The sequence below is a fragment of the Glandiceps talaboti genome, chromosome 6 (assembly GCF_964340395.1).
Source record: "Glandiceps talaboti chromosome 6, keGlaTala1.1, whole genome shotgun sequence".
NCBI lineage: Eukaryota > Metazoa > Hemichordata > Enteropneusta > Spengelidae > Glandiceps > Glandiceps talaboti.
Window position 1 is genome coordinate 8498917 of NC_135554.1, and position 23123 is coordinate 8522039.

General features: G+C 35.1%; 2 protein-coding genes across 2 annotated transcripts; one reads left to right on the forward strand and one right to left on the reverse strand.

The window, feature by feature from the left end:
* Positions 1-1163: 1163 nt before the first annotated feature.
* On the reverse strand, positions 1164-14389 carry LOC144436795 (uncharacterized). Its single transcript, XM_078125656.1, has 14 exons — positions 14267-14389; positions 13348-13490; positions 12710-12882; positions 11844-12225; positions 9596-10497; positions 9058-9281; positions 7950-8121; positions 7525-7632; positions 6585-6734; positions 5589-5708; positions 3766-3935; positions 2606-2693; positions 1690-1726; positions 1164-1324 (listed from the first exon to the last, which is right to left on the reverse strand). Exons 1-14 carry the CDS (start codon positions 14374-14376, stop codon positions 1164-1166), a joined length of 2940 nt encoding a protein of 979 aa, XP_077981782.1. The 5' UTR covers positions 14377-14389.
* Positions 14390-14664: 275 nt separating this feature from the next.
* Positions 14665-21043, forward strand: LOC144436472 (pre-mRNA-splicing factor 38A-like). The gene is made up of 9 exons (XM_078125273.1): positions 14665-14895; positions 15387-15546; positions 16379-16500; positions 17063-17190; positions 17883-17945; positions 18580-18695; positions 19257-19378; positions 20175-20241; positions 20660-21043. The coding sequence occupies exons 1-9, from the start codon at positions 14766-14768 to the stop codon at positions 20793-20795; spliced, it is 1044 nt and encodes a 347-aa protein (XP_077981399.1). The 5' UTR covers positions 14665-14765; the 3' UTR covers positions 20796-21043.
* The last annotated feature ends 2080 nt before the right edge of the window (positions 21044-23123 follow it).

Sequence of the window (23123 nt, forward strand, 5' to 3'; positions counted from 1 at the left end):
TCTTGTGAAATTAATGTAAAATGCATAGACTTTTTTCTCTTTCCCATTACTCAACTGACCCAAATTTTCAGCTCTGACATAAAAAAAAGGTGATATTTTCGCCCACCCTTGATATTTTGCAAAACAGCACCCTCACTGGCAAGATTAAACAAGCGTCTGGACTAGCAACATCATCTACAGTCATGACAACGATGACACTTGTTCACCAATAGAGCATTCCTCTCATGAGTGTGTGTGTGTGTGTGGTGGGGGGGGGGGGGTGAGAACATGCCAATTGTATAGATAAGCTAGGAAAGGGCTTGTTACAAGGACTCCAATAAAAAGATAGGCAAGAGGAAAATGAGGCAGAGAAACGTGAAGAACATGATTTTTTTTATTTTGCATGTAAAACGTCGACCGGCCAGTCCATAGCTGCCATTAACCAGTACTGAGAAACATACAAAAATTAGGGTTAACCTTACTTTTGTTTACTGGTGATAATATTAAGTTGTTCAACTAAGACAGATTGTTGTAAATTATTGAGGCAGAGCCTAACCTGGTACCTGTTCTGAAGACATCTTAGCCACTGAATCTTTCTGTATTTTCATATTCTCGGCAAAACAATTGAAAATTGGTCGATGACAACAATTTCTCAGTATGTATCGTTAAAATAAAATGCAGTATGGATTGAGCTGTTCTTTTTAAATAATTTGAGACATCATTCATTCATTCATTCATTTATATCATTAACCAGATTCAAACAACCCAACAAATTTATATTTTTAATTTTATTTTCTATAAAATTACAGGAGACACAAATAAAATACAAAATAAAATTAATGACAAACATTCTTACAAGTTTACATATTAGTTTTTGAGATATTGTGTCCACAGACGGACAGACAGACAGACACACACACACAACCATAACACAAGCATAACATAACACTCCCATACGGAGGTAAAAAAGGATCCATTGTGTAGGGAATCACAAATACATTAAAAGCTGATTGATAAAATCATTTCTAGAACATTGGATTATTAATTGATATATCACATTTCATAAATTTGCCTGTAGTAAAAATCACCTAATTAGTATATTAATATGGCAGTGATAAAAAAATATAAGAGTACAAAAAAGTAGAATGTTTGTGATGAAATACTATGGATGTCATAAAATCTGTCTATTTTGATGGTTTCAATGCATAGAAGACATCATCCTGGCTGACATTAAGACGTATTCTCTGGTGCATATCATTACGACCACTCTCCACCAGTATCAGTTTACTATTACCAAGTCTGGCACATACACAGGCTACTTCAGATGTTGTTGGAGGCTGGACACCTGTTTATGGGAATGTGATAGGAGAAATGGCAATTTTGTTAATACTTTAATGACGTCATTGATGATGAAACTGATCTATCCATTAGAGTTTATATTTTATATGTACACTACAGTACTATACAATATCACAAACGAAGATGATGACACTCCTATGTAGTTGTTATTTGGTAAGTGTGTGTGTGTGTGTGTGTGTGAGTGTGTCTGTGTGTGTCTGTGTTTGTCTGAGGGTGTGTGTTTATGTCTATATGAATGATGAATGAGTGTGTGTGTGTGTGTTTTATATATACATTGAAAACTAAAGAAATTGAGACATTCAAAATTCTGCAACTAATCAAAGGATTTCAAAAATTAGAAATCAGACTCACCTTCCAGTCGACATAGGGAGAAATGTTGTTTCAGTACCTGATGTAAAAGAAATATCAAACATTATACATATTGATTCAAACAAAAACAATGCAAAGAAGAAATTGCATTTTTTTTTGACAGATACAAAGCTCCATGAACATGTTATCAAGTGTATGTGAGAGGCTGAGAAATAAAATTTTGCATCTGTTCATTTATAACAAAATCACAAAGATATCCAACAGAAAACTTATACTGGGTAATTGTCTCCTCTGTATTGTATTAATGATAACAAAAACAAATGTAACAAAATACAGAGCAGACACTGTAGGAATGTTTGTGTGTTATCTTTATTGTGTCTACAGAGCAGACACTGTAGGAATGTTTGTGTGTTACCTTTATTGTGTCTACAGAGCAGACACTGTAGGAATGTTTGTGTGTTACCTTTATTATGTCTACAGAGCAGACACTGTGTAAGAGATGTTTGTGTGATATCTTTATTGTGTCTACAGAGCAGACACTGTGTAAGGGATGTTTGTGTGTTATCTTTATTGTGTCTACAGAGCAGACACTGTGTAGTGATGTTTGTGTGTTATCTTTATTGTGTCTACAGAGCAGACACTGTGTAAGAGATGTTTGTGTGATATCTTTATTGTGTCTATCTCTCAATATAAAACCTTGTAATCAGTCTCACTGATCTTGATTCATCATTTTATGGCATTTGCAAGCTAAGACAAAATCTTCCGTAAAGTGTAGCATAGTTTCTGCATGGTTAAATCAAACAGAGCCAGTGAACATCAGTGTGAAATGTGCAGTAAAACTGAACACAAAAAGTGTGTAATTACATTAAGTACATATATTGACGACAAACCAAGTACTTATAGGGTCAACTGTGGTGAGCTAGGTAGTCAGTTTATTTCCACACATGATCATTTTTACCTTTGAAAAGGGTGCTTCTTCCAGACCAGATTGTCTGAACTCTGATACTATGGCTCTGAGAAACAGCTGCTCTTGAAGAGATCCCTCTCTGAAAAAAATTATATTATAATTAGAAATCACACTTTATAAACTGTTTCTTAAAATTCCCCCATTTTGTGGTGCTATATTGATAACTCTGAGTGATTATATATACTGGTACTGTACATTATATATATTTATATTATAGCATTACCAATTCCAGTGAATTTTGTGACGTCATCGCTGTACATTATTACTGATAATGTACTCCGTTATTGGGCATCACGGCCCCTGAACGAGCATAACAATACAAGCTTATTTGTTCTGTTTCTTCATACGACTCGGTATTTTTTTCGAAATGTATGTTGTTACTTATGATTGTCATTTCCACTGTTTAAAAATACAACGCATTCATGAAACAAATTTGTGTTCACAGCAGTTCATTGAAGTGTATATGTGTGTACGTGTACGTATGTGTGTCGCTATGATTAGTATTCAGCTTCCGGGCCGAACATGGCAGACGATGTTCAGCGCTGTGTATATTATACGTTGTTTTGCGTTTCTCGGTCTACAAATTCACCGGAATTGGCAAAACTATAAAATAATAACAATAATGTACGCCCTCCCAGTCCATAATGGACTCAAGCAAACTTTGCACTCCATAATGGGCTCGGCTGTCGCCTCGCCCATTATGTCGTTCAAAGTTTGCTTTCGTCCATTATGGGCTGGGAGGGCGTACATTATTGTTTAAATAATATATATATATATGTGTATATATACATACACTAACAACTCGATCATCGGGTTGAATAGTTCCAAGCTGGACTTACATCCAATCTCAAGAGAAATTTTTTTTTAATGTTTTGACAAACACATCTTTTTCAAGCTGTCCATAAACACCGCCAAAAGAGCTGTGTTACCTATCACGTGTCAGGAATATTATGGACTAATTGACAGGGCTATATTGCTCCCTTGCTATCATGTCACTGTGAAGCTGTTGAGGCTTTTCCAGTCATGGTCTAAACTTATAATAAGACTGGGAAAGCCGTGAATAATATTAGAAGGATACCATGGAAACCAAAGCCCTATTGAAAGAAATACACCATCTACAAGGTTCATTTTAGCTTGATGATCAGTCTCACCTCATAGCTACAATCTTGGGTGATGAAAACATTTCTTGGATAGCTGTTTCTACATGGTTGATATCTACTAAACCTGGTATCTTACAGTTCTTGACTGAATACTCAGCAATCTCAGTAGCTCTCCGACAAATATCCAGGGCCCTTCTTGCATCACCAGACACAGCCGCCACCTAGAGGGACAAGTTACATTTTCTTTGGTGTTTTGTTTGAGAATTTGTGAGAGCACTTGTCACTGAGTTACATGTAAAAGTAGTACATCATTAAAAATAGTCATACATTCTCAATGAAAATCAATATCATACTTTGTCCCAACATATGCACATTCACTTGACATGTAATAAAAATACAAAACCTACAATGAGGGAATTTGCGACCTCGAATTTGAAAGTTATCCCCCTCCTCACATGGGCCAGACTACAATCCAATCCTCATATGCACACATCTATATTGGGGGACAGTAATATCACTGAAAGGGTTACAAGCTGAGTTTACATGTGTTTAGGCATAGTTTTTACTGCATGTTTAGAAGGACTTGCATTATTTCACCCACTGAAGCACATTTAACCATCACTTGTAATTGACTGAACTCAAACCTGGTATTAAGATATAACCCACAATCGATCCAATGACATAATTTACTATACATGTACGTATCAAAAAATGTTAAGGAAATTCCTACTACGCAATCAACTGTTCTAACAATGCCAGAAGACAATTATAATTTAATAGAACATTATACTGGAATATGGTTTTATTTAATTTTAATTTATTATTAATTTTAATTTTGGTATTTTCACTATTAAAGTAAAAAGCTGATCAACTCAGCTTGCGCCACTTAATTCATATTTTTTGTCTTCTTCAAATATTCTATCATATGATAATAATTTTAAAAAATAGCGCAAATATTGCGTTGCCGCACAACTTCATGTTCAGGGCAATGATAGATATATAATTTTTTGAAGATTTAAAGTTGTAACCAAAACAAAATTTTCATACCTAATTTCCATCATCATAATCCAGCCATCCTATGTTGGAAGTGTACAAGACAAGTATAGCAACATCCTAATCAAACTTTAAAGGGATGTGTCTACAAGATTTTGTACTTCTTTATTTTTTAAAATCAATTTGGAACCAAGTCATACCAATGTAACAGGTTTATCTTTCTTGGTTGTCTTATTATATGCATTTCCATTAAATTTCAGCCCAATCTGCTAAGTGGTTTTGGAATGATAGATTTTTAAGCAAAAAGACACATTTTCAGCCCTAATTTGCATATCACTGATGGAATCATCCCGTCATGAACAAATCTTACTTTACACCCCCTTAAGAATGTTCCCACCAAATTTCGCACCAATCTGCCCAGTAGTTTCTGAGTTTAAGTTTTTTGACCAAAAATCACATTTTTTGACCCAAAACCAACATCCCTGATGCAATCACTTTCATTTGAACAATTTCCCAACTAGACACCAGAAGTAACATGACCACCAAATATCAAAGCAATCGGTCCAGCAGTTTTTGACTTTAAGTTGTTTACACACATACACACACACGCACAGACAGACAGACACTTTGCCATGCCTATAGCACTACTGAACCTTTCAGTTCAGTTGTGCTAATCAAATTATACGTACAAAACTACATAACTATTTCACCTGTAAAAACTAATTTACTCTCCAGGTCAATACACAGGGATATGTCTGTCACTGAAAATTTACAAGATTGTGACAACAGAGTCAACATGACCATTATATTAAAGTTTGAGACAGCAAGGCCTTGCCACAGTACAATGTGGAATAATAAAACGTTCATGAAATATAGTTTACCTTTCTAGCTGCAAATAGTACAGCGTCATCATCAAAAGCATTAATATCTCGTGTCCTTGACAACACTATGGCCTGTAACTGGTTGTATGTGTATGGCTGGAATGTCATTCTGGTCAGACCCTGAAAAATATTTGTTTAAATTCTATCAAAAAGGTGTCAACAGAAAAAAGCAAAACAAAAGAAAATGACCAGATATCCAGTTTGATACCAATGGCTAGTACTACTAACTGGTATTACATCTCAGTAAATGAGTCATACCAATGCATCATTCTGATTGGACAAGAGCTCATACAAATACTGCTATACCAGATCTAAACTTTATTTATTTATTTATTTATTTATAAATCAACATCTGACAGGCACAAAGTGCCTCCTCTAACGAGCTGATAAACAAAAAATACATGAAAACATGATACATAACATAAACACAGTCATATACACTACACTACGAGGATACAAAAACAATCAAGTAAATCACTGTTAAAAATCATTATTCTAATGTAATGGGCACATAATTATGTAATTGGTTTCTTTTGCATTATAAGTTGGTCTGACGATTTAATACTTCCACACACAATCTTGTGAGTCACTAGCCACCATTCAGACCTTCTTTACATGTAAAGCAAAATAGTCGAAATGTGAAGTTTCAGTTGCAAAAAGAACTTGGGTACAATAAGACTTCATGCAGCACTTACTTTCGGCACTTGCCAATAATGCCTAAATGTTGTTTATACCTACACCATTGGATACTCTGTCCATAATCACTCTCTCTGATAATTCCATAGTGTTAACAATGATATCTCTAACTGGTGTTAACTTACCAGTCTACTGGATACCCTGTTCCTTATCAATCTCTGGTAAATCCATGGTGTTAGCTAGAGTACTACTACTAACTAGTGATAACTTACCAGTCTACTGGATACCCTGTCCCTTTATCAATCTCTGGTAAATCCATGGTGTTAGCTAGAGTACTACTACTAACTAGTGATAACTTACCAGTCTACTGGATACCCTGTTCATCATCATTCTCTCTGGTAAATCCATGGTGTTAGCTATAGCCAGGACAACTAATTTGGCATGAGGTCTTGTTGGCCAGTCAAAGATATTATACATCACGTTCTGTTTCCTTGTCCACAGCAAGTCAAGCTGAAATGACAATTGTTTAGTGACTATACTGTTTGATGTACTAAATACAATGTACTGTGTGTAACCAATAACCACAACACAACTTTTCAATGCTGATGAGAAATGGGTGCTTACACTTAACATGATGTAGGCTTGGTGTTTCACTCATGGGACATTATGTTTTTTGGCACAAAGATAGACATATTTCAAGTCTAGACTAACAATAACAGAGACACAATAAACACAGCAGGATCGCTTTTCCTTTGAAACCATTGCTATTCTTTCACAGTGCAGTAAAAACAGGTTCCTTTAAAACATGTACTTTATGATTTTAATGGCTGCGATTGTTTATTTTCTAAATGACAATCAACACATCAACTTGACTACTTTTACATCCCCACTGTGCATGGCACCTATGTAATTGTTTCTTTAGCATTTAGAAGTTGTCTGAGGGTGTGTAATAAATGTCATGTCACCAGAGTGAAACACCAAACCAACATCATTTTAGCTGTATTTTGGATTTGTAATCAATAATAATGAAATAACTTTATTTTGTCTTTCAATTGAATAGACAATGGGAAACAATATACAATGACTCATCACAAGCAAAAACTACAAATATGTCTCGAGATTGTTCTTGTACATTTCTATGTAACAGAAGGAACCTGTACAGTAAATTACGGCTGTGAACTTTGAAGTGAACGAATCAGGTTGCTTAACATAATGCCAATTTATAGTTATCATGTTTAGTCTAACAGGCAGGGGCATCCTTGTCATACACAGAGTGAAGCCTTTAGGTAAGGATACTTACCTCATCAACTAATAATACAACAGTTTCTCTCCTGGGAGCTGGTGTGTTGAATCTTTTCTCCAGTAAATTGCTTGCATGTTCTGGGGTTGCTTTTTGTCCTGTGAGTTGCTGTGGAAAAAGAAATTGTATCAAATTGGTTTCTTCGTATCTTTAGTTTATGGAACTAACTTTTAGAGAAACGTCCTACTGAGACTATAATTAAACCAATATCCATTCAATAGCTTATCACTATAGTATCAACATGTTGCGACAATAGTTTTAGTTTGTGTCTATCTTAGTAAATGAAAGCCTCAATTACCAGAGTAATATATATATATATATATATAACATCTTTTTAATGTAAGTGACTAAGATAGTAATATTTGTCTTTCCCATTATGATGTCTAAGTTTCCAAAATCAAGGAAAATACTAACTTCCACCTCACCTTGTGTATTTGTACAAAAGCTTGATGTGGATCTGTCATTTTCATTCCATTTATTTCCAGGAAGTGAAAAGTTGGTATGTCTCCTCTATTCCTGGATTTCCTTAGACACCTCATCACTTCATGTACAGTCGCCGTTTTACCAGTTCCTGGCACACCAGATATGTACATACACCTAACACAAATAAATTTAATTCAAATATCAATACACTCAATACAGCAAAAACATTTCCTTTGTGGTTTTTCCTCTCGTTTATATTTTGATACAGTGGCAATGTTATATATCAGTAACTGTAATAATATATCATAACCATTGGGCAGAAGTGCCAATGTGATGTACATATGCTTGCAGTATTCTTTGCAGTCGTACCTTTCAAGTGTATGTGCAACACAAAACACTGTGAGTTCAAGTGCAAATCATGCAAGTATTGATGCATCATGGGATTATGTAATGTTCCATCTGAAACCTTGCTAATTTGTTAGCATGTAATTTTGTGTACATCATAGAAAGTTTGTGCACTTATTTACACATAGGTACATATCATTAATGTAATCATATTTCCAGTTTTGCAATACGGTGCAAATACCAAAAGTATGTGCGTGAACTGATTGCAAGTGATAATTGTTACATAATTTTATAGGTTACTGTAACAGTACCTTTGGAGTATAGGACAAATCACTGTTATCTGTGGTATATGGCGCCCTCATTTTGTCTTTATTCTATACTTTTGTTTTTATTTATTTATGGTGTCCTCATTTTGTCTTTGACGCTTGTTTTATACCATTTGTTTTTAGTTCGTAATTATGTATCTGCATTCCTTTGACTGGTATAAAGTATGGCAACAATATTGGAATGCAACAAAATGAATTGTACAAATTAAAGACAGGTACAATTGATTCTGTCGTAGGGTTTTTTGGCATAACGTTCTTTATGCAATTTCTTACTTTAGTTTGAGGTTGCGAGGAATTTCTTGATATTTTTTTTTTGTAATTGGGGATGGTGGTTATCTATACATTGCTGTGTAGAGTAAAAGTGAAATGTGTTGAAGGTCTAAATACCATGACTACAACTGTTACCTCACAATGTATATGATAATATCAAAGTATTTACCCGCCAGTTCCATCCAAGACTTTACTTTCCACAAACCCATAGATATCAGCAAACTCTTCTTCCCTACAAGGTAAAGTTTCAGGTACGGCAGAAACATGCAGTTTAGCTCTGGCTGCTTCTAATGGACTCTTTGGCAGCTGATATGGTTTCCTTCTCGCTGGAATACTTGGTGTCATTGCCTCTCTCTTTGGTGTTTTCTTTACTTTTGGTGTTACCATGGTACTCTGTTGGTTTTAAAAAATACAGTATCCCTCCTTATCATGTCCATGAATTTTCAGTTACATAATTAACATATTTTTTTCTAACAATTGGTTACTTGCGCTATAATCAGTGATTTGTTCAGGGTGAAACATACAATTTTTTTAAAAGTAAAATGGACCAAAATTCCTCACCAAAATTATGACATAATGTCTGAAAATATTCATTACTGTTATACTAACAAAACTTTCCGTTACTGGGGGGTGGGGGTGGGGGGTTTATTTCAAAAGTTGTCATTATTCATCATAACCTCATATAATGATATAACAGTCAATCTTACCTTTCTTCTTTGAGACTTTCTACTTTGAGAGGTTTTAACGGATGAACTTCTCCGTGTTGACTTTGGTGTTTTTACTATCTCAAAATCAGAGTCATTGTCATCGTTGACATCATCATCTTCATCATCATCATCATCCTCCGCTTCATCTGGTCGATAATCATCATCATAATCATCATCACCACTATCATAGTCAACCTCTTTGTAGTTCATCTTAGATGGTGTTTTCCTTAATGAAGTCCTCACGTTTTTTGTACTATGACTTGATTTATATTCCAAGTTATCTTTCTTCACTTGCTTCGTTGGAGAAAGTTTCACTGAGAAATCACCAATGTCAATTGTTTGATTGCTTAGTGTAACCCTTCTCTTTGATTTGAGATTTGTGTACGATTTTGTGTTCTTTGAAGAAGTTGAATTTGTTGATTTAACCGAGACAAAATCTAGATTTTCAGAAATACCATTTGATCGTATTAATTTAGTACCAAAACTCAACGATTTTCTTGTGACTCTCTTATCAACCTTTTTTTCTGATTTTGACAGCACTTCGTCAGATTTCCGTACTGTCCTTTTATTTGGAGCAGTGGCTGGACACTTGGGTTCCCTTCGTTTGGATGGTTTGACGGAAGGTGTCTGATCAATGACAGAACCTGATCGATGTCTCTTTAGCTTCACACAAATATCACCAATCTCACTACGACTTGCCTTTCGTTTACTTTGTGGCATCGATGTCCATTTCATATTATTCTCACTTTCTACAGATTCCCCACTGTACACTGAAGTCCTGTCAGAAACACTATCATCATCATCAAATGCATCATCATCATCATCGTCGTCGTCATCCTCAAGAAAGTCCAGTACAAATTTATCCTTGATAAGTCCTCTTCTTGATGGTGATACAAGGATCCCTATCGGTTAAAAAAAGAAGATTGGTGCAAAATAACATACATTTGTAAAGACTATCAGAAACTAATTCAAAAAACATAGCAACTGACTTAGCAGTGACAAATTAAAGAAAGACACTTTGTACCAATTATATGTGTCACAGTTGTATTTATCTTAATCACGTAACTGTGTCTGCTTTTACTGCGCCTGTTTTTACTGTTTCTGTTTCGTTTATAGTGTGCAGATGTCCTTTTGTGCTTTGTTTTTGTGACTTACCCTACCATGTTCCTTTGTAAATATTCATTTCAATATCTATGTTCATTCATCATGTCACCTGGACTCATCTGCTAACTATATAATATATACTCTTCATCCAATAACACCTGTTTTCAAATTCTAACATCCAATCACTTCCTTCCTTCTACATATCTTTCATCACATGATCTTTCCTTCAAAAGTATGCGCGGCAGGCTAGTTAATGCAGAAGTGCAGATGTGGCCAGCTACACAAGACGTGTAACTTTTGTGTGTAAAATTGCAACTTAGTCCATACTTTATCTCAGTCTCCAGTTATTTTGTTATTTGTATCTTACCTTTACTTTTATGTTATCTTATAGTATTTATTATAGTTAAGGCAGAAGTGCAGGCATGGCCAGAACGACTACACAAGACTAGTGTTACTTTTGTGTGTACAATTGCAGTTGCAGAATAAAGGTACGGTCAACTAAAAGTTCTCACACTTATCGTTTTTGGTGCAACCATGACATAAGTTTTACCAAAGGTCCTGAATTTCAGCAACAAAAAATAATTTTCACATACATGTAGACACACATTTGTGGGGTCAGGCAGCATCAGTGACTTTTCTAATGCTGCCACAGAGGGCATGTTTCAATTTTTTTTTTTGGCACTATTGCAGAAATATACAAATGTAGGTCTAAATTACAATGAACATAGCAATAAAGTGAATGGAGAACTCAAGTAGATTTACCTTCAAAATGCACTGTGTTTTTGCTTTTAAGTTTTAAGTTCCAGGATGCATGGTTATGGGGTGGGGAGGGGACTGATAAAACTTGCATAGATGTCCATACTAGTGAATATAATTTTGGCAAGAAACATCTGTAAATTACCTAAGGAAATCAGATAGATATTATCTATTTACCAACCATAACAAAAATATAGTACCTATCAACCTCGATAAAAACAAATTTATATATGTGTACAGGTTCCCTTCCAGAGCAGAGTACATTCTAGCAACATCTCAGTTATCACATACATACAGTCAAAATTGTCCATTCAGATTTCATAAATGCATCATTTTCTGTCTAAATATATATATATATACTTTTATTTCAATTACATTAAAGTCTTACCTGGAGACTTGACTTCTGTCCTTCCCTTCGTTTTATTTTTCGTTTTATTTTTCATTTCCTCTACATTTCCTTTTCCAGGTGTCTTCGTCATTTCATTTCTTCTTTTAGGAGTTTTACCATCCTTTATTTTGGTGACATTGCTGGGCGTTTTCTGTTTGGAATACTGACTATCAGCAATTCTTGCAGGTGTTCTAGATTGCCTTTGATTTCCATTCACATTTCTAGACTTGGACAGCCTTAAATTCATGTATCTTTTGTCCAGCAAGTCACTTTCTAAGGGTACAAACTTATCTCCATTGAAAGCTTGTCTGGCATAAAATGTTCTGATGCCATTGTCTGTTAGAATGTCTGGAAGTGGATGATTCTCTGGTAAGTGGATTACCTTGAGGAACATGTAAGAAAGAAGTTAAGCAAAGTCATTGACAATCATTTTTTAATCAAGTCCAACCCTTCTCTTTGATTTGAGATTTCTATAAGATTTTCGGTCCTCTTTTAATTTGAATTTGTTGTTTTATTATTAACTCTCATTCTGACTAATCCAAAGCCATTATCTTTTATTAAAAGGACTTTACCCGAAGAGAATTAATGCAAAATCTAGGTTTCAGCAACATCATTTGATCTTGCTAATTTAGTACCAAAACTCATCAAATTCTTTGTGGTGGTGGTGGTGGTGATGGTAGTGGTAGTAGTTACAAATGTATGTTGGTTGTAGTGGTGATGGCAGTGGTGGTGGTGGTGGTGGTTATGGTAATGGTGGTAGTTATGGTGGTTGTAGTGGTGGTGGTGGTGGTGGTGGTGGTTATGGTGACAGTAGTGGTGGTGGTTAATTTGAGATTAGATTCTTAAACCTACATGTCAATTCTTACCTTGCATTTAAATCTGATGGTCTCAATGTCAATCTCTCTGTTCTCCAAGTCTAATCTCTTAGTGTATAGATAAATTTCCCTGTGATCCTGATTTTTGGCACGTTTTGATTTAGGCAGTTCATCATTTCTCACATACCATTGCACAATAGCTCTCTTACTGTCTTCACTTTCTCCTGTACAACAACAACAAAAATATGACGTGTAAGTTGTGTTCATTAACATTAACACCCAACAACAAAAATAGATATGTTGATCTCCCATGAACATAATCTAATATACACAGTGCTTTTATTAAAGCTGCACTGTCACTCAAACATTTTTTGAAATTGTTTTATTAGATATAATGACTTAAAGAAATATTGTACACCTCAAAAAGTAATAAATCACCCACGTTTAAATGTTTAAATGAACTTCTCTGAGTGGTTTGTATATTTCAGATGCTTACTAATACTACTGCACCATTCAGTATGCAGCTATTGTATATTCGATGGTAGTTTGAAAGATCTAGTCATTGATTCACTTACAGTATATACAACCACTCATTATTCCACTCATTGTGTAGCATATTACATAAGTGAAAACAACAATGGATCATTCACACTACTTCAGTGGTGAAATGAACAAGTTTACAAACATACCAGTATCATATAGATCTCTAATTTGTGCAATAAAACTATTATCTTGACTGTTGGAACTAACATCATCTGAGTTATCAATGCAAACATAATCTTCTTTGTGAAACTGTTCCTTGGTCCCATGACTTCCTTTCAGTATGAAAGATCTGTTGGGAAAAAATGCAATGTTACAACAAACTACTACTAGTATACCATTTGCTGATAGCGTGAAATTATTTAATTCTGCGATCAATTCCATAATATTATATTGCACTTGGTGTCAATATATTGAAAACGCTAGCACTCTACATTCAATAATAACTTTAATTTAAACTCGAGTACCCAGGGAAACTCTACAGTGTTCAGTAGGGTCAAAGTTAGCATCATATGGATTTGATTGATATGATAATTTGCTCATCCCATGAGCAAATTTCTAAATTTAATGTCAGGAATGAACAAAACAAATTAATTATAATTATTACAGGATTCCATGAGATGCAATGAGATTGGCAACATTCACATACAATGATACATTTGTCGATATTCATTTAATCATTCAGTGTGTGTGTGTGTGTGGGGGGGGGGGGGTCTACGACCTCCACTGTCTATGGATATTATGAATTCACAGGAATACAACATACTGACATTTATGACAACTTCATCCATCAGTTTGCCCCGGTCGTTAATAAACTGTACTAGTCCTGCTTGCAGACTGATTAAAAGCGTGCACCGTCTGCAAACACGACTAAGTCCGGGGACTAAGTCTCTACACATTCATTTGTCATGTTACACATATGCTAGACAGAAGCAAGAAGAAGAAAAAAACTTGCAGGTCAAGCTATTTGAACTTTCTGAAAACGTAATGCATTTACTTTTATCAAATTTTATACTACCTATAAATATGGTGTAGTTTGACATACAACTTTACATTTAAATCACCTACTCGAAATGGTGGACATGGTCTTTTCGTCTGTCTTTTGAACGTTTCCAGTCTCCGAACCACTCAGCAGTGAACGTTTCTTCACTACGAAAGTATCTGCTCTTCTTTGACATTTTGGGTCTTGAGATGACACCTTGATGCAAAAAAATGTGGGTTACGAAGAGACCAATGAGAAACTTTGACGTTACTTGCACTGCACTAGACCACAATGAATGGAGTCAGCAGACGGCGAGAACAAACTTTGAAAGTCGTGGTCAACGTGATGCATTGTGGGATGGGGATACCCCTCACGTGACTGAACCCCGGGAAACATCACATCCGTATTTGAGTGCTTTATAGCGCTATAAATGAGTTACGAACGGTACCAGATGGCACTTAAGAAAGCAGTTGCGTATTAAAAAAGAATCGTTTTCAATTACAACAAGGTAGAAGTAAAACAGAGGATCAAAGGAGAATGGTCATTTGAGGTCAGAGGTTTTACATCCGGGAAAGCATTCTCAAAATGGCGAATCGCACTGTGAAAGACGCTCACAGTGTGAAAGGCACAAATCCGCAATATTTGGTAGAAAAGATTATTCGATCACGTATTTATGAAAGTCGATACTGGAAAGAAGAATGTTTTGCGTTATCCGGTGAGTATTGAAGCAGTTTAATGTGCCTTGTAATATGCGATATACTTCGGGATCGTATTATTGTCGAATGTATCAAACAAACGTGTAGCAAACGTTACCTTGTGTCAGTCAGTGGTAGAATTTTACACGCACATAAAAAGCGACAAAAAATTTTCTACAGTAAGATTCTTGTCCACTAGTCAACTGTTATATATTGGCCATGAGCTGCCTCTAGGCTTATAAAGTTTCAACACAGTGATAACACGCATAGAAGTAGAATCACACTTATCACCGACTCCACACAGTTCATTGTAATCGTAGACCGTCACCATGGAGGGTCTATGCTGTACTTCATATCCACGTACAAGCTTACTATTACTGTACAGGCACTTTAGTTCTAAATTTAAAAAAATCAAGATATTTCATATTCACACATGTATTTTTAGTTTTGGTCAACCGGAAAGTTTTAATGCACACATAATACATTGCTCACCGTTTTTCTTTCTTTGCAGCTGAGCTTTTGGTTGACAAAGCCATGGAACTGAAATACATAGGAGGGGTATATGGTGGAAATGTAAAGCCAACGCCATTTCTCTGTCTTGTTCTAAAGATGTTACAAATACAGCCTGAAAAAGACATTGTTGTGGAGTTCATCAGAAATGAAGATTTCAAGTACGTGTCTGCAGTGTTTGATCTTTTGAGTCCTTTATTTGGTAGTCCTAAATTTTCTTTGGTAGCCCAAGGATGGAGACCAAAATAGTCCTGTATTCCTGAACTGAAAACAGGGATTCTCTATTGTAAATATGTGTTATTGAAGTACTTTCAAGTCAGTAAATAGTTCTCCATTTAATTATCGCATAAATCAGTGATGGCCTGAGTGAGCGACATGTATCAGCTGCAAATTATGGTAGCCCCATGACAAGGATTGACAGTCTATGGACACAGGACTACTGTTATTTTCAAGCCCTGATTACCATACATGTATGTGTGCACGTGAAGGCAGAACCTTGTTCTGTTTTGAGCTGCTAGCATGAGGTAACATGCTTTGTTGACAGTGTACATACGTGTACATGTATGTTCCTAGAATTGGTCCACATCATGACTATACATACATGTACATGTACATACAGATGGTTGCCTTGCTAGTACATTTTGTATATATATATATATATATATATATATATATATATATATATATATATATATATATATATATATATATATATATATATATATATATATATATATATATATATATATATATATATATATATATATATATATATATATATATATATATATACGAAACGCCTGAGACCATCTTAAAAACATATACATATACTGTATAAATGTTCTTGCAAGCAGAGCAATTATGAATGTAGAATAAACAACTAATAATAATTTTAAAAATAACACAATAGGCAGAGTCGATCAATACACACAAAAGTTAAATTCTAAGATGATAACTTTGAGATAAGTTGTTAAACTTTTGTACATATTTCAGATATGTCAGATGTCTTGGAGCTCTGTATATGAGATTAGTGGGTAACTCCTTGGATTGTTTTAAGTATCTGGAACCCTTGTACAATGACTACAGAAAAATCAAAGTTATGAATAAGATGGGTGGTAAGTAGAAAAAGTTGCGATGCAATATTTGTTAATGTCGTCCATTTGTGTTTGTTTGTGGTCTGATTGGATAGATTCCTTTTGTGGTGATTAAAATACAACTGATATCTTCAATGAATTGTAAATTGAAAAAAAAAATGCCATAAATACAAGTTCAACCCCATATTTTATCAGTGGGCTCACATGGGTCACGATAATCTTTCTTACAATTTACCCATAGTTTACAAGACTAGAGTACATGTTGTGCTTATACTATCAAGATGATTTTATGTGGTAGCAAAACTAGAGGACCACCTGAAGGACACTTATCCCAGTCTTCAAATATTATTATAATTATTAAATAACTATACTTTATCCAGATAGTGGTAATAAAAAAGCTTAAATTTCAATGGGATGACTGTAGGAGATCTTCCCCATAGTGTTAATACTGGTAACAGTGCTGACAATGCAAACACTTCAAGAGCACAAAAGTTTTTTCAAAGTACCTCTATCTGTGTAAGCAACAACTGATTACATGTCAAGAAATGTAATGACAGTTTCCAAACCTGTCTCTTCTCTGTAGTATTTGAGCTATCACATGTTGATGAGTACATGGATGAATTGTTAAGAGAGGAGAGGAGTTGTGATGTCATTTTACCACGATTACAAAAAAGACAAGTACTTGAAGAGACCAATCAGATAGAGCAAAGGGTATGTATTCACATATATAGTTACTTTATGATTATTAGCACATACCCTAACTAACATGATATAATGGAATGGCAATTTTAGACTTGTCAGGTGCACACTTCAATTTGGTTAGACAGTGCAAGATGAAAGTAGACACTACTTTGCAAATAACTTAATTAATCAATCAATCAAGAGAATTTGTATAGTGCCTACATTTAAGTCCAATACAACATAATGTTCTACATGTATGGCGCTGAACAGGAACAATAGCAGATCATAGTAAAAGTTAGAAAGCTCTTGCAAACAGATATGTCTTAATATCATTGAATTTATCAACAGTTGACGAAGAACAAAGTTTGGGTGCTATACCATTCCATAAGAGAGGCACTGCTTGCGAGAGCACACGCTCGCCATATGACTTTTTATTACAACTCATACGATCAGCCTGCCATATTCACTGCAACTATAGTTGACACCTTTCACAACAGTTGTATGGGGTGGAGGCATTTGTCTCAAAAATCTGTTAGTACACATCATGTATATGAGGGACGTTGATAAAGTACAATCTGTTTACTTGTGCTTTATTAACGCTTTACACAAAATGATTTCTGATAGATTGGTGCACTCAGTTAATACATGTGTATGGGGGGATGGGGAGCAATTTGTTTATATGCACTTGTTATTAACTTTTTTGTACAAATAATTTCTGATAGGTCAGTGCATTAGAAGAAGACTTAGAAGACATAGAAGAAAGTGAAGATGAAGTGGAGATTGAAGTGAGTATATGACTTTATCTGCAATTTATCCTGATATGAATTGTCAGTACCTGTTATAGCATATTACCTCAATCTAGAGGGTCAAAATAGAAGATTGACTTGTATTCACGTTTACCTATAGTAAGTGTAATGCATGTGTAGACCATGGAGAAGACTATCTGAAACAAAGTTGAGAGAACAATTTCACTAGTTTAGAATGGCAATGCATCAAACTTTTGCTTGAAGAAGTTGAAGCATCAGGAAATTTACTTTTCCAAATGAGGCTATGGTACGCAACCCACCATTGCCTGCTTCCAAACAGTGCCCCCAGTGGTCAAACCATACAATCTTTTGTCTTTGTGATAACCAGAATATGGACATGGTGTAAGTTCTCAGCTGTCATAGTATAGAACCCACTACTCTACATTGTACACTTACATGTAAATAATGTTAATGATAAACATATTTCAGTGAAATAGTTTCTGTTACGAGAACTTGCAGTGTAATGTTGGAAGTCAGTCATTGGATGCTTAGTTTCAGAAGTAGAAATGGGTGTCATCGTTTTGGAAACAGATTAGCTATGGTTTAGACTGTAATTATATGACCACTCTGGAAATGAATGAATTATGATAATGTTTCCCATTTCCTTGGACAGGAAACAAAACTTAGTCCCTCACCAGATCATCGACATAATTACAAAGATTTAGACAAGCCGAGAAGAAGTCCATCACCAAGATACAGACGAAGTAGAAGCAGATCACCCCACAGAAGGTAAGATGTTTATCCCTGGCTGCTTAGTCCACCCAGCATTACCTATTCCAGTGAGTGTTAGCCGGCACTGTCTCAGAGATGGTCAAACCAATCTTTGGATAAACATATGAAATTGCAAACAATAATTTTGTAAAGAAGTATCTTGTGGTCATGTTATTTATTTTTTCGGAGCAAACATATCGTGTAGCCAGCATTAATTTATTTTCATAATAACTGAAGTATTTGGGCTTCTACCATTTATTGCATAAATATTCAAAGTTGGTGATTTTTGAATTGACAATGGTGGTACTGTCACATCAAAATTACTGTTGTGATAGAATCAAATTGTCATGGAGGTATCATAAAATCACGTTGATGATTGCCTGTCTGAAAATGCTTTGCTCAAAACCAGGCATATATCAGTTGTGTTGATACATCACCAGTATTGATATCAATACATGACATTTTCATCTATACAGTTTGTTTTGTTTAGCATGTAATTTTATGGCACATAGCTAATATCAAATTTATGTGAGAACAAGTGATTTATAGATTCTGTTTTCATGTAAATGATTCCTGTAGGAGAAGTAGGAGTCCTTCACCTAGAAGAGATAGTCATAGACGTCGGAGTAGGAGTCGCAGTCCAAGAAGGCGGCGTAGTAGATCAAGGGACCGAGACAGAGAACGAAGGCACAGATCTCCAGGTATACTTACAATACATATAAAATATGTGATATCTTAAATATACAAAAGTGTGTGACTCAAAAATAAATATCTTAAACTTATGTAGTTACTTTGGTCAAGAAAACTTGAAGCCATTCTCAGTTAAATCAAGAACAAAAAATTGAGGTTCACGGTACAAACTTTTGAATAAATCAAATTGATATAGGAAATAAACATTGTTACTGTTCATTATAACTTCCAAAGATAAATCAGTCAATCAATAAAAAAAATTATAGAGCGTCTGTATGCAATACGAAGTAGAGTTCAGAGGCGCTGTACAGTTAAATATTGAAAACTTTCGCGAATAAGTATGTTTTAAGGTTTTTCCTGAAGGCATTGACTGTGGGTGTGGTGCGGCACATGAGAAAGCACAGCCACCGAATGAATTGCACCTGTAATTGGGTTCAAACAATAAGTATTTGTCCGATGACCGAAGTGTGCGGAGATTAGGCTTCTTATGGAGAGTGTCTGATAAGTAAGGCGGTGAAAGACCATGCAATATTTTATCGGTGGTCAGGAGAACTTTGTAATCAATTCTGTATTGTACAGGCAACCTTTAGTATTGGTAAACAAACCGATAAAAGCATTGCATGAGCCATGAGGCACCCACTGTTCTTTTTGTATTATTGTTTTTACATAATGTTGTCTTTACTTGAAGACTTCCCTTAGCTCACTTCATTCAAGCAAACACACTGCTGATTTTTCATATGTTGTGTTTCTGATGTAGATGAGAGTTATGGCTAAATAACTTTTATTTATGATGGGTTCCCTTTGCAGGTCATAGACACAGAGATGGGGATCGTAAACATCGCAGTAGACATTATTCACCTTCACCTGACGACAGGTACGTTGAGTAATAAAATAGTCAACTTGTATTTTCATTCTGTTAAGATGATTTCTGCGTTTCTCATATGCAGTTTAGTGTACTGTTACCTGGTTTTTAATTGTTTACTCTTCATTGTCATAGAATTTATTTGCACTATTTTCTGTGATGTTTATTTTGCTTCAATAAAATGCTTTTTTCATCATACTTTCCTGCATACCTTGCTACATCAGAAAAAAAATAGGTCAGGGCAGAATGGCTAGTTCCTCTTTTCCCTTTAAAATGAATTTTAAGTCCCAATAGATAACATCATATATATACAAATGTAGCAGATACTACAATACACTGTACATTTAGATATTGTTACCCAATCTTTACGCCTGGTTTAATGTGACTTGAACTTGAATGTGACATTTTAATAATTTGCAATTTCTTACAGACCAAGAAAACACAAGAAAAAGAAGAGAGAAAGAGACAAGGAACACAGAGAAAGTAGACATGCAGCAAATGAAGATGCGGAGATTGCTGAAGCTAATGCTCTTAGAGCCAAACTAGGAATGGCGCCTCTAAAATGAATACTTTTCCTGTCTTTTTTGTATTTTCATGTTTCATTTCATTCAAAGTGACATTCCAGTCTGGACAGTATTCAAAAGACTTTAAAGTACTGAACACGTAATATTCTCTCAGACTTTCTTGTCCAGTAGAAGCGCAGTCTCTTCCTTTATCAGCCAGGGGCTCCTTTAGCCAACCAAGCACCTTTGTGCTGTATAAAAGACAATTGGTAGAGTTTAATACATGTCACTACAGCTAAATGCAGTCAAACCTGTCAACTGTAATTTTGCTATTATTAGAATATTAAAACAATAAATATGTAAAAATCATTACAGATATTAATACTATGTATGTTCATCATGGAAGCACTGAAATTCAGACACAAGTTCTCTTCACACTTTCAAATGAACGCACAGTAATACTTGTCTTCAGATTTTTTTCTAATGAACGTTAAATTATGTTATGCTAAGAGAACCCCATGACACGCGAGTGACAGGGTGGGTACTTGTGGTATTTACAGTCTGACAGTGCTTGCAGTGTTTTCTGCTACATATTTCCAGACACAGCTAGTGAAAACACGATCGCAGATAGATGAAATACTTTGAGGACGCCACACTGGCACTTGTCTCATGGCGTTATGTTCTATTACTGTTGGTTAATTATGATTACAAAGCTATTTTTTCTATCATTTCTTGTAACTCACAAGGACATATTTTTCTGTAGATGATTTAGAAGTCTTTCAACTTCTGGAGAGTAAAACAATAATCGATGTTGGATGTGCACCTACAGCTCATTCTGACTCCAGAATTGCAGCTCTGACTGTACAACGTCATCCATGAAGGATGAACAGGCAAAGCAATGGGTCCACAGATTTGCTCACCACATCCTCTCCAACAGTAGTATCTACAGTACCTACCACGTCTACAGTTCCAACCAGATCTATGTTGCCCTCCGAGCATACGTCGATCATGTCTATAGCAATTGTCAGCTTTAGGGAGATGTTATTTACAACCGGGGAGGGAATGGGGGAATGACAACAATTGGGCATGTGATGAGGGGAACTGAAAATTTTGTCCTGAAGGGGTCTTGAAATTAAACCTCAGGGGAACAAAGGAGAAGCTGATTTCGTCCTAACTGAATGCTTTAGTAAGTCACCCACCATCTTAAATTTGCATCGCGAGACTTCTCTACAATCATGTGTGAGAACAGATATTATTCAAATCTAGCCAATAACTGACGGCTGTACACTTTGAGATGGAATTTTAGGTACAGTGCATATTCTCATGTCACCGAGAGCATTTAGTGTTTGCATAATTGTTTCGATAGGGTAGGGACAATAGACAGACTGATAGATTTGGCAAAAGGTCCATACCCATATGTACAGAAGTGGGTTCATGGGGTGATTTGAAAACTTCAATTATTTTACTTAGAAAAAGTGTTGCGACGTAGAGTGATAAACTTCACTTTTCAAAAATTCACAAGGCATCAACTAAAGCAGATAGGACAAAACCAGCTTCATCTTTGTTCTCAGTTATAATGTGAATGTGAACACACACACACACAGACACACACACAACAAAGAAAATAAACACAAACACGCATACATATACACACACATCAATCAATCAATCAAAGAGATTTATATAGCGCCAAACTCCACACATACATACATACATACATACATACATACATACATACATACACACACACATACATACATACATACATACATACATACATACACACACACACACATACATACATACATACATACATACATACATACATAAATGTGTGTTTGACATGCGTGTTGACATGAATCAAAATATTCAGGGATTAGTGAACTTTTTTTATTTGTTCAAATTTGTTCATACATTTCTTTGTAGATATGAACCTGAAATTTATACGAAACAGACACTCTATTCAAGTTCCATATCAATATTGTTAGACATCACTTTCTAGTGGTAATCACTTTATCTAAACCTATAATGACAATAAATGTAAGCAAAATATATAGATAAAGTTCTAGATGTTTACCTAATGATGCTAATTTATTATTATTTAAAGTATTTAAATATTTACATCACTAAACAGAACATATGCAACACTGGTACGCGCGCATATTATAGTGCAATACAGAACATATATCTGCATACCTGCATGCAAATGATATGTTAATGAAAGGGCGGTCGTTCCTCACACACGAAATCGGGTGATGCAAACAGTGTGATTTTTATGGAAATTTTAATAACAGAATCCTACGCAGTGTGAGTACAAATGTGGGTACTATGGGGGTATTCACACTCGTGTTTGCTGGTTTCTTTTTTAACTGTACTTTCACTTGCTATGTT

What these genes read in the sequence shown, in the direction of transcription:
- LOC144436795 (XM_078125656.1), bottom strand. Translation starts at nt 14,376, where the DNA reads ATGTCAAAGAAGAGCAGATACTTTCGTAGTGAAGAAACGTTCACTGCT. An exon ending in GAAAGTCTCAAAGAAGAAAG is followed by an intron (nt 9,282 to 9,595) that starts GTAAGATTGACT and finishes TAAAACCAACAG; the next exon opens with AGTACCATGGTAACACCAAA. An exon ending in AAGAAGCACCCTTTTCAAAG is followed by an intron (nt 1,727 to 2,605) that starts GTAAAAATGATC and finishes CTTTTACATCAG; the next exon opens with GTACTGAAACAACATTTCTC.
- LOC144436472 (XM_078125273.1), top strand. Translation starts at nt 14,766, where the DNA reads ATGGCGAATCGCACTGTGAAAGACGCTCACAGTGTGAAAGGCACAAAT. An exon ending in ATCAGAAATGAAGATTTCAA is followed by an intron (nt 15,547 to 16,378) that starts GTACGTGTCTGC and finishes TACATATTTCAG; the next exon opens with ATATGTCAGATGTCTTGGAG. An exon ending in AGCAGATCACCCCACAGAAG is followed by an intron (nt 18,696 to 19,256) that starts GTAAGATGTTTA and finishes TGATTCCTGTAG; the next exon opens with GAGAAGTAGGAGTCCTTCAC.